General features: G+C 42.9%; 1 protein-coding gene across 1 annotated transcript; it reads left to right on the top strand.

The window, feature by feature from the left end:
• The first annotated feature begins 4,927 nt into the window (after positions 1–4,927).
• On the top strand, positions 4,928–6,240 carry LOC147463316 (cytochrome c). Its single transcript, XM_086488037.1, has 3 exons — positions 4,928–5,132; positions 5,602–5,735; positions 5,928–6,240. The coding sequence occupies exons 1-3, from the start codon at positions 5,021–5,023 to the stop codon at positions 6,021–6,023; spliced, it is 342 nt and encodes a 113-aa protein (XP_086344163.1). The 5' UTR covers positions 4,928–5,020; the 3' UTR covers positions 6,024–6,240.
• The last annotated feature ends 6,103 nt before the right edge of the window (positions 6,241–12,343 follow it).

Raw genomic sequence — 12,343 nt, 5'->3', positions numbered from 1 at the left:
TCCATCTCCTTCTCCAAGCTCCTTGAGAAGTTGAGAGCCTACACCAACACTCTGGGCTATGGAGTGCAAATCCAACCAAGAGCCATGCTTCAATGCTTGAGCTTGCCATCTTCTCCATCTTCATTTATATGCTATTATGTATGCTAGCAAGAATAGTTATGATAAGTGAGGAACTAATTCTTTCTCCTATGAAATGTTTCTTCTTCCTCTTCCCTACCCTCTTTCCCTGCTAGCGCTCTCCACCTTCGAAGGTGTTTGAGGTCTTGGGACTGAGGCTTGGGATAGTTAAATCTTTCTTCAAGTTTATGTTATGCTTGTGATGTATGAAGCTTTCCATCTTCATTGCATCACCTAGGTCACAAGGAACACAAAGATTGTATCGTAACAAGTCTCTCTTAATGGAAGAAATCATAATCCAAATGCCTATTGGAGGGGGGACCGGCTCCACATAAATCCGGTCCTCAACTGTTGTCATGTTCTCTAAATTCTCTCTCTTGCAAAAGTATTGTTCATGCCAAGTTAACTAATTGCTATGATTATGTTCACCCGCTATGCTCACAAAGTCATTTCTCAAAAGTACTCTCATTGATTTCCGCTACTCTCAAGTTAAGTAGGCCAATTCCATTACATGGGTTGGCATTTTTTCTCGTTGACATGCATCACACCTTCAAACATATTCTTTGGTATCTGCAAAAAGTGTTGGCCACCATATGCCTGCCATTAAGATTGCTCTTGCGGTGGTTTCACTAGAAAGTGACCTCCAGCTAATCCACCATGTGCTTGTTCTATAATGGGAATATATTTGTCTTTATTTGCACAAAGATGCAAATGTTGATCCTTAACTCTCCAATACAATTGGTTCCCAATAAGAGCATAGTCTCTTGCTTCAGTTTCAATTGCTCTTTGGCGGCGTTTACTCATATCCTCAGGAAATGTTTGGCTTGATAAGTAAGTAACTAGATAGTACTCCACTTAGGAATAAGTGATATTCGGAACAATGTCACATGAGGTATGGGACGACTCACATTGGTTAATTATAGAGAGTAGTGGAGTGAGTCTAATGTTGCAGAATTGCCGAGGGCTAGCTCCTTTCGAGTTCTTATGGCTCAATAATGATAAAGCCGTAGGCAAGTCTAAAAAGACCGCATTATTAAGACCAAAAATCCTGAGGTGCACCATATCCCACATAGTGAGCTCAACAAAATTGATAATAGATCCCAGTCCCACTTACCCTAATATAATTAACAAAATCAACCATTAATAGGCTACTTAAGGACCTCTCTTCTTAAGCAAGAAAAGAGAAACCAAATGCTCTGATATCAATGTAATGGAAATGGCCTATGAACTTTGAGAATAACGAAAATGAGAGAATTAGAGTGAGCATTTTTGTGAGATTACTTTGAGAACATAGAGGGTGAACTTAATTGATGGTAGAAACATAAACATAGTACTTAATTAACTTGCCATGAACAATACTTTTGCAAGAGAGAGAGAACATGACAATAGTCGAGGATCGGATTTACTTGGAGCCGGTCCCCCCTCCAAAAGGCGTTTGTATTATAGATTCTCTCATCAAGAGAGACTTGGTACAATATAATCTTTATGCTCCTTGTGACCTAGGTGATGCAAGAAAGATGTAAAGCTTCATGCATCACGAGCATAACATAAACTTTGCAAGAAGCATTAACTATCCCAAGCCTCGGTTCCTCACTTATCATCACTCTTCTTGCTTAGCATAGAATAATAGCATAGTAATGAAGATGAAGAAGATGGCAAGCTTAAGCATTGAAGCATGGCTTGGTTGGATTTGCATTCCATAACCAAGAGTGTTGGTGTAGGCTCTCAACTTCTCAACAAGCTTGGAGAAGGACATGGAGCTCTTGCACTTTGTACTTCACACAATGAGAGAGTGTGTATGTGTATGTGTGTGGGAGATTATACCCCCTCTCATGCTTGGTCCACCCCTCTCTCTCTCCTCTCTCTCTTGTATTATTGTATTATCTAATTATATCATTTGGACAAGTGTCCTCTTTTTCCTCTTTGAGAGAAAGAACTTAAATATTTATTTTTATGCATCTAAATTCTCATTGGGCCCCTTTAAATCCTATCCAATAGGATTCAAGCACATCACGAGGGCCAAATGGGGAGGATCTTGACATGTGTCTTTTATGCTTCTTAAGATATCAGTTTGAATTGAACACTTCAAGCACCTTAGTCATTTAAGGATGAAAATAGTTTATGCCTCTTGAGAGATCGCGTTTGAATTGAACACTTCAAGAACCTTAGTCATTTAAGCATGAGAAGCAGCTCAAGCTTGAGCAAGGTTCCCACAAACACCTTAAGCATCTTAGTTAGCAAGCACGACAAGCACCTCATGCTTGGGTAGGATTCCCACCTCAAGGTCAGTCCTAGCTTGCCTAAGGTCAAAGGACTTTTTAACACTAACTTTTGGAGGTCTTTAATGAAGCTAACCCTGAGGTTTTTAAGCTCCACTAGGTAGCATCTCTCTTTAACATACCATCTCTCATTTGGACCCCTTTAACCTTTGCCCCGTGTTGACAAAGATCCCATAATCACATGTCTATATTCTAACCCTTGTTCCCGTTTATTCTCTCACATTAAATGATCGGGTTCAATATGAGAACATCATTTGGGTTGGTTATATATTAGATTTTATGACAGTAAGCTAACGACATACAACAAGAAGGTGCCCAATATTGAAACACTCTTCAAGTGTATACACATTAAAGGAAATACACAGTGACTTCTCATCGTGTGCTGTTTCTACTCTTGTCTTCTTCTTTCGCTTCCCGCACACACACTGGTACACCGCATCCCTCACATATACGTGACTGTCATCTCATATTCACGGCATCGCTCCCATGATTTCTTTGTTACCATATTGAGGTTGTGTGTGTGTGTGTGAACACACTTAGGACCATTGGGGCACTTTTTTCCCTCACCAAAAGGTTATGCCCAAACTTGTAAAAAGCCCACATTCTAGGGTAAGCCTTAACTTTTCATTGGGACGCTCAATAATACTACTTCCTTTGTTGTGTGCTCTTTAGCTTCTCCTTCCTCTCTCCATCTTTAGGTGTACTCCTGCAACCATAATTCTAACAAACAGAGCCCTCATAAATACTGAGATATTGTGCTACATGACCTTAGTCTTGTTAGAGACCCTCCCACTTCATAGCAAGCCGAGCTTGCTTGAGAGGGATATGGTAGAGAAAGGGACAATGGTTGGAGTGACAAAGATGTGAGGGTGTAGTAATAAGCATCCCTTTGGTGAATGTGAGCTATGGTTTCCCATTGTCTTCAAGGTAGGATCCATACGTATATACAAGTCTAGTACGTACAAGTCAATTGCACCGTATGATACTCCATACATATGCATTGGTAATACTATTTTTCTAAACATTTTTTTTGGGCCTACCATCATCACCGCTCTAGTCTATGGTTATTAGTTTGGATAATATGTTGTATAGCATTGCATAGAGTTTTTACAAGCTCAACACAAAGCGTTTTTTGCATACTAAGTGTTGTAGAGAAAGTTTGTATAGCATGTATAGTAAGACCTTAGGATGTCACACACGGTACGCTCTCTATCACTTTGTCCTGCTCTCTCCCTCCAAAATGTCTCTGCAGAGTTTTTGGTCATTGGTTTTTTGTTGTCGTCTAGAGTTTACACACCAACGTTATTTGCAATAGTGAACACATCGGGGCAAGCAGGCTCCAGAACACACACTTGGCAGTGTAAGTATTATGGCATGCAAAAGATAAGTACTGTTACTTGCATGTCGAGGCACCTTAGTGCTGAAGCCTTACTGCTGGCATTGGTGCTATTGGTCATTGTAATGAATGTTTCAAGGAACGCAAGGACACTTTGATACTTGAGCACTTTCCCTCATGAGGTTCTCCCTCATTTGAGTCCAATAGAACACATGTGGCAACACAAGACACATTACATGATGTGTTGTTTGGAGATCTTGAACTAGTCAAGGCCCTCCATAGTGGAGGTCCTATTGCTCTATGTCTTTTTGCATGTTAGTAATCTTTGCTCTACCATATGCTTTTCTACTCCATAGCTTCCCAACCGTCTTGCATGGTGTAATTAAACATGGAAGGCCCAAGGGTTATTATGCTACATGTATACTTTAGGTGTTTCTTAAAGGTGTTAGGATAAGCCTTTAGCTTACGCCCCTTTGAGTGCCCATTGCTCTCTCACTACAAGTTCAGTATGTGGGCCTAACCCGCCTCAATGAGTAGGGTTTTTGACATAAGAGGGCTCCCCCATAGGCCCTCTAACAGAGCCTTTGGAGGGCCCTCAAAGTCTGTGTGGTGTGTCCCATAACGAATTTTACAAGGAAGGCAAAATAGTGGGTGACCTTTTCGATGGGGGGTGGTTCGCATTTTGAACTGGCTATTCCTGGTTATCGAGGATAAGCGTCCACTTCCATTGATTGAGAGCAACTCGCTAATGTCAAGCGCCCGTCATGAGGTAGCCCCACGAAGGACCTAGCCGCCAAGAGTGCGTTGCGCACATTGTTGGTAAAAAAACTCTCGTCAGTTTACCTATATTAGCACCTTTCTGAGAAACTGGTGCTGCTAGCGGTAAACTACGTAGTGAGTCCTACTTACGCAGGCGTAGAGAATCTCCATGCCATCTCAGTAATATTTGCCGCAATGGTTCCCACGAGAATTGCCAACACCGTCCTCCAAATAGAACCTTATAGAATTTGGAAGACAGTGATGAATACAAAAGCGTGGAAGACACGGCTCTAAGAGGGCCGGATCGCGTGGCCATATAAAAAGCTAACCACGTGGGAAAATCCTAACCGTCCATGGATTAGCGGCGTGGATGCGGCTGTACTTGACCGGCACAGGCCGGTCAAGGGGTGACGCGAGGCGCAAAAGCATACACTGGTCTCGTTCCACCTGCTCTCTTCTTCCCTTCTGCTCCTTGCCTCCTTTACCTTCTCTGCGGCGTTTTCATACCTTAACCCTAACTTCCAATTCCATGGCCACCTTCAGCGAGGCTCCCGCTGGTAACCCTAAGGCCGGAGAGAAGATCTTCAAGACCAAGTGTTCGCAGTGCCATGTTGTCGAGAAAGGCGCCGGGCACAGACAAGGTAAGATCCCGACATTGGAGAGATGATCACGCTTCTGCACTTTCATAGTGCTTGAGAGAGAGAGAGAGAGAGAGAGAGAGAGAGAGAGAGAGAGAGAGAGAGGTAGGGAGGTAGGTACATTACTGTCTGGGGATTGTAGAGTTTGATTGAATTATCTTGATGCTTTTTCTGAGTTTCCCTGTTTGGCTTGTGCTATTTGGCATTTCCACCTTGAGCAGCAGGAAAACTGGCATGTGGCACTTGCATTCACTTGCACTTTACGAACACAGCACTGCATGCTTTTAATTACATTGCTGGCATGATTTTAGATCCGGATCATTTGTTGCTGTGGGCGTCCTCGTTTTAGTCTCTTTGAAGAACAAGATTGCATTTTCTCGTTGGAATTTCACAGTTGTTTGTCCTGAGTTACCTGATGGCCTAGCTGAATGCTGACTTGGTAGATCCATGGTGATTTTGTCGTGTCTTGCAGGTCCCAACCTGAATGGCCTTTTGGGTAGGCAGTCAGGTACTACCGCCGGCTACTCTTACTCTGCAGCCAACAAGAACAAAGCTGTTGTATGGGGAGAAGAAACTCTTTACGAGTACCTCCTCAACCCCAAGAAGGTATGTGCAGCTCTCTTGTTTGGATATAGGTCTCTATGGTAATAGCTCTTACTTACTGTGTGGTGCTGCTGTTCTCACTGCTGCACACTCCTTGGTCTTTCTCTAGGGGTTCTTGAGGCCTACACTGTCTGCCACAATTTGCGTCTGTGTGTGGGAATGTTAACCTTTTTGTTCTGGGTTATGCATGTGCAGTATATTCCTGGAACAAAGATGGTTTTCCCAGGGCTAAAGAAACCTCAAGATCGAGCTGATTTGATTGCATATTTGAAGGAATCGACACAGGAGTAAAGCTGCTCTTTTTAGCAAATTTGTAGGTTTTCAGACTTTGAACCGCAGTACATTGCTGCTGAGAAAGTATAATTGTTCGGATCACAGATATTAAAGGATTTTGCTGGGAAATATAAATAATGTATAGCAGATTGCGGCCATTGTTTCAATTTTGACCTTCAAATGGTACCGGCTTGATATCATCTGTTAGTTGACAATTTGAGCTCATTTTTGTGAAGTAACAGGTCACACATTTTTCCAGTTCGAAAAGTAATTTAAGTCCTTGGTCATTAGACGTTTGTGGTTTTTTTTGTTGTCTGTGATTTTTCTTTAGTTTGTGCCAGTACTTACCTGGCATTTTTTGTGTGCGTGGTATTATCTTGTGATCAGTGCACTGGCTATTTCGTCACTTAGAGGTGTTCAAGCCTTGTAAGGTAGGTACTGTAATTGATAGTAGTTATTTGAGCTTTCTGGTTAATCTGTGCGCTACTAGTGGACGTAATCAGGGATTGCAGGACTATATTGCTTTATGGTGCCAAGTATGCTGCTTTATTTTTTAGTCGCTTCAAGTTATATGCTTGTAGAAAGCTTTTTTGAATATTTCGCTGCAATCTGTTATTCAAAGATGAATGGACAGTTATTGGCTTCATGGTCATTTATCTCGTGCCAGGTTTTTTATTGGTTTTTGGTGCGGATGGCTTGGTTGTGTATTATGCAATCTTTTTGTCATGATTTACTAGGCAGTTTCTAGGGATTTGGGTGGTTGATGTATGTATTTGTAGGTTGGTTGATTGCAGAGGTGGAAAAAGTAATGCGACAGCAATATTGTAATGCGCAAAGTATTTGGGTGCATTTTTGAGTGCGATCGGGTAGAAAGTATTATAAGCTCTCTAGGAGGTGAAGATTGACGTTGGGGGCAAACAGATGTGTAGAATGATCGTGTTGATTGAGTACGACATTGTCATTTGGAGGGGGATTTTGTCTGAATATCCTTGTGAACAGCTGTCTTGCCTATGATTCTAGAACAAAGTTTTTAGCGTCTTGAGGAAGCTGAAGTGTCAATTAGTGCCCAGCAGCAAAGCTACTGCCGAAACCTCTTGTTCTTTTCTTTTAACAAGATAGGCGTTACCTTACGTGGGCCAGTATTTGCAGTGAATGTGCGAATTGAAGATCTTCTATGCACATGCAGTGGGCACATAGATGCTCATTTATTTCCCTTGGTCTTGTGTGCTAGCTTAGTTGTTCTTGCAGAGCAACAGATAATGCACCTTAAGGTTCAATCTCAAGGGGTTGTGATGAACTCACTTGGTTGGGAGGTAGCAAGTGATCCAATGGTCAGCTAGATTTCTGGTCGGAAGCAGGACCTCCAGTACCTATTTAGCATTCTGTGCCAGTTTGGCCTGAAGGGCTTGCGGGCCAGAAAAGTGGGACTCTTAACATGCGCTCCTCTTCGATCAAGCCTGTTTCAGAATGCCAATGCCCTAACACCATAATTGTATCTGTGTACATTTTCTGACGGGACCTACGCAAGCCACTGCAAAGTCAGTACTCTGTCAGATGTTAGCTTTGTCAACAGTGTTGCCAGATCTTTCATGTTTTTTTTACCTCTGCTGAAAAAGTAGGCCTCAGTGGATAAAGGGTGAAGGCCTGCATTTCATAGTTTGTTAATAGACGTACCCACCTTTTGGCTAGCCTCAATTTTGCAGTTGATGGGAGGGCTCTCATTGTCTACTTAAGGAATGTAGTTTCCTGCGTGGCTTGTATGTGCCTTCTCTATCGTGTCTTGCAATCGGGGTGGTCCTACACCATGTGAGGTTGTTGCCTTCCTCTTTTTACTCGAAGGACCTGCTTCTCAATATGAAAACCTGTTTAGTGTGTGCGTGAATCTGATTTGTGCCTTTGGCTTTTATTAATCTCCACCCATCTCCTCTGCCTTCCCAATCTGCTCTTCAAAGGTGCTTATTTCTGCGGCGGAGCATTTAGTCTATTTCTATAGATCTCTTCCTTAAGTCTGCAGCAAAAGAAGACTTTTTGGCTGCACATGTACAGTTGCAGTACATGTAATGATATCTGTGTGCTTAGTAGGTGGTTGATACTATTATGTGGTAACAGTAGGGTTTTTGAAGCAGGTTAGAGCTTCCAACTCCCTTCTCTTGTTTTGTATGGATGCCTGATACATCTGTGGCTGGGTTCAGACGAGGAGAAAGGGGGAAGTGGTGTGCGTCCTCCCTGACAAAACAACCATTGGGCAAAAGCATTGCAAAGCTTCTCCGGACTTGCCAGCGATGATGCGAGGAACCCCCCCCCCCCCCCCCCTGCTGGGTTGCTTTTCAGTGCAAAACGTGGTGTGCTTGTCTTGATCTCAGGTCTGCAGCATTGCAACCACAGGATTAGCCGTCGAGCGCGTTCGTGCCATTACTACTACTGCTCCCGTTCTGTGTGACCAGCACGGGTGGAGGCATTGCGAGCTGCAGGGTTGTGCCGCCGCCCCGTCTGAACCCAGCTTTTGTTCACAAGAAACTAGCACACCTTTTGTGGTGCAGCAAATACATTTTAGCTTACTTTCGCACCCTACTTTTGAAATAATAGCTTAGGCCGTATTTGTCATAGCAAGAAAATATCTATTACATCATGTTTCACTTAGTAAATTGTTTCGAGTCTGAAACCTCTTGCCTAATATTGGTACCCTGGTGTGATATAATGTTAGCAATAAAACCCAGGTCAAAGTCGACAATATGGAAGCGTGTAGAGAGAGAGAGAGAGAGAGTTTGAACCAACCAACCAACTGGGCAACGAATTAGTGACTAAACAATGGGGGATGGGTGTTCCTAATATACTAGCTTGGGGGCCCTTAAGTATCCTAGCAAATAAATTGCCCTACCCAGAAATTTGACAAGCAAGGAAAATATACCTAAAGTCAAAATAAATATTGGTTCACATTGAGCCATTTACTTGTAGCACCCTCTCTGCAGCTCATAGTCGACATATGTAGGAAGAACAAATCCATGAAGAAGCTACCATGGACACCAAAGTAGCAGCTCCCTATTGGATACACCTCGGATTTGCAACTACCAACTTGTCACTTGCGAATATTGCCATCTTGAGTACAATTGCCTCTCTAAAAATTGAATTGCACACACACACTATGCCCAAGAACATTCCCATTTGTGCACTGTGGACACATCATGTCCAAACATTTATCCTACCCATAATTTGGCCAACAATAATGGATTGTTTGTACCATATCCATAATGTTCTGTATATGTCGCGTTTGGTTCCTTGCCAAACGCTTGTGCCTTGAATTCTGACCCACGTGATAACTTGAATTCAAACATGAGTCCAAATCATTTGTAGGGAGCTCCTTTTGCCCCTCTCTGTCGCTCACAAGCCTCCCTTGGGCTAAAGCAAGTGGCGGAACGGCCACTTGGTTGAAAGGTTGGAGGCGTTGCCAGTGTAGCGCCTACCACACCAACAGACTTTATCAAGTCCTTCATTGAGTCACTATCACTAGTTTCCTCATCATGATTGCCTTTACCTTTGTCCTTTGTCAAGCTTTTGCCTTTGCCTTCTGATCTCCAATCGCGACACAAATACCACTCTTTGCCTTCATTAAAAAAGACTATGGAACTTTTGGTTTCAAACTTCATGGAAAATAATTGTCCAAGGAGGGTGACCACTTGCATTGTAGAATATCGATCAAACATTCCGATAAGCTTGTACTACATTGCATTGGCAATCTTCAAAGTCTTTATGAAATTTCCTTCGTGAGAGATTTTGCAAGCAATGGTCGACATCACCTTCCCATCCCAATTGATACAAGATTTGAGGTGCTCCTCATCTCCTCATCAAAAAGGTGGGTGTACCTATTGTTGTTGTACCTAGTAGGACGTGGCTCCGAGCCGTCAATGATATCCCATAATCCTTTACGTGAAAACTAGAGCCGCATGATCAAGTTTCAATGAACATAATTATCCCCGTTCAGTTTATCGTTGATACTCGAGCAAGGGGGCCCATCTCGTGAGTACAAGTCGTAGCAAGTTGGTTGTTATCTTGGACTTCTACCTCGCACTCCGAAAGGCCTCCAAAGGTCGTCCTCAATCTTTGCCAAAAGAGGTTTCTCAATTTATTCCAAAAAACTTGGGCACCAATGTCCCTACCTCCCAAGGCTACTCGAACTAGGAGTTTCTAAACACCCTCCATGCTCGCTACAGCTGTTGCCGTCCAATGGGCTCCCTATTGTTAGCGTTTTAAAATACTGAGCCGTCAAAAGGCAAAAAGGAAGCCAAGCTCAAGCATCTGAAGGCATTGGAACCAACTTTTCAAAACGCAACCATGGGGGAGGTTTGTAGCCGTCGCTAGTAGCTTAAGCTCGTGCGTCTCAAAACACAGGGCTACGAGAGCGCGCGAGAGAGAGAGAGAGAGAGAGAGAGAGAGAGAGAGAGTTGTTGCCAAAAAGACCTTGTCGTTGAAGCCTTGCAGAGTATGAAGGCCCTCCTGCCTTCAACGTCTCAAAACGCTAGCACCATAGCTGCCCCTTCCTCGCTTGTGTTTTAGAACGCCAACAATTGAGTTTGCTTGCATTCTAGAATGTTGCTGATGATGCCCCTTTTGCTTGCAGTTTATAACACTCTGAGAAGAAAAGCCAAACGGTCCATAGAGCCACCCTTGTGGTCATCACCTGCAAGAAAACTAGTCAAAGCTCATCATTTTCTCAATAGTGTGGGTTCTCTCCACGAAGCTATGATACCGTGTTTGAAAGGTTATGGTGGATAGAGTAACATAACATTCATTATGTAATCATAATGAATTAGAGAGAGAGAGAGATTACTAAGAGGTTGAATCAATGCACAATAGATTAGAGTGTAAACAAACACAACTTGATTATTCAACAAATGAAAATAAATACAAAGCTTATTATATAGGCATAGCATGTAATGATTGCACCTCTCCAAAGGGAAGTTGACTCTTCTTGAAAGGGCAAGATGCTACTTGGAATTTGGACCCTTCTACTTGGCTCTTCACACAACTCTTGAGGCATCACATGCCAACACATGAGTTGTCACATTATTATATATACTTAACAACCTACATGACTGTCTATATGGATATGGGGAGTTCTTGCGGTTCAACAAACCCACTTCAACAACCCTCCCCCTTTGGGTTTGGTTGCACTGATCACACTTCTTCTCTCAAAACACATTAGGGGTAGGTATACAACACAAACCTCTCCCGGAACAAAGTAGGGTATGGAACACAAAATCGCCTAAACACAAGGTGGAACACACAAATCGTCCCCTCAACACAAATGAAGGAAATACAAATGATAGTGCTTCACAACACATCGTCCTAGACTATGCTAGCCCGGTTGTTGGTATCTTCATCCCACTGAAATCTTCAGCAGCAAGGTTGATTTTGGCTTTGTCTTTGTCTTTGGCTTTGTAGCTTTCTTTGTAGTTGCTTCTGTTGTTGTTGTTAGAAAACTTAGCTTGTCTCTCATTCAATGTGCAATATTTGGTGGCATGATTCTTTTGACCACAAGTTATACAAGGGCTTATTTCATAATAATATTTGGAGAGATGATTGATTCTATCACAATGCTGCACTAAAGATTTTTTTCTATTTTTGTAGTTACTTGATGCCACAACATAAGCTGAGTTGATCACATCTTCGAGGTTGGGTATTGGTTCTTTCTCCTTTAGCACAATGACTACTTGTGCTTCCGCATTGTCAACTTGACATGGTATCAGAGCCCTTGGCGTGGAGAAGAGCAAGTTGAGAAGAGGAGCAACCGTGAAGAGTACCCCCTTGTTGGTGTGGCACTACCCCCTTTCCCCCCCTTTTTGTCTCTAGCATTTTAAAACGCTTCCATACCGGAGCTCTTGCATCTTGTGTTGCTTCTCCCTACACAATGCACCGTTGAGTTGGTGTCATTACCAACATTTTGAAATGCCAAAAACTGCGATACTGTTGACGATCAAAGGATGTGAAATGTTTTTTTCTTTTTTTTTGCCAACGTTTTAGAACGCAAGCAACCAATGAGTGCCCTCCTTTCCCAGCGTTTTGAAACGCCATCCTTGACGGTGAAACTTTGGTTCACCTACTCCCGGTGACAACACATTTCCCCTCCTCACTAGCATTTTGAAATGCCATTTTTGCTGTGGCTAACCTTAATACCTCATTCTTTGGATAAAATAGACGAATAAGGAGCGGTCAGTAATCTACTCATACAGAGCTCCACCAAACACTGTCTCTATTGCACTGCACCGCACTCGCACTCCCACGCACACACTCCCACGTGCACTCACAAGTGGTATCAGAGCCACGATGGCTCTTCTCGGCTC

The sequence above is a fragment of the Adiantum capillus-veneris genome, chromosome 2 (assembly GCF_014529385.1).
Source record: "Adiantum capillus-veneris isolate H3 chromosome 2, ASM1452938v2, whole genome shotgun sequence".
Lineage (NCBI taxonomy): Eukaryota > Viridiplantae > Streptophyta > Polypodiopsida > Polypodiales > Pteridaceae > Adiantum > Adiantum capillus-veneris.
This window is presented reverse-complemented; position numbering and strand designations above follow the sequence as displayed.

Coding starts and splice junctions, on each gene's coding strand:
- LOC147463316 (XM_086488037.1), top strand. CDS start 5,021: ATGGCCACCTTCAGCGAGGCTCCCGCTGGTAACCCTAAGGCCGGAGAG. Junction 5,133..5,601: donor AGGCGCCGGGCACAGACAAG/GTAAGATCCCGA, acceptor CGTGTCTTGCAG/GTCCCAACCTGAATGGCCTT. Junction 5,736..5,927: donor ACCTCCTCAACCCCAAGAAG/GTATGTGCAGCT, acceptor ATGCATGTGCAG/TATATTCCTGGAACAAAGAT.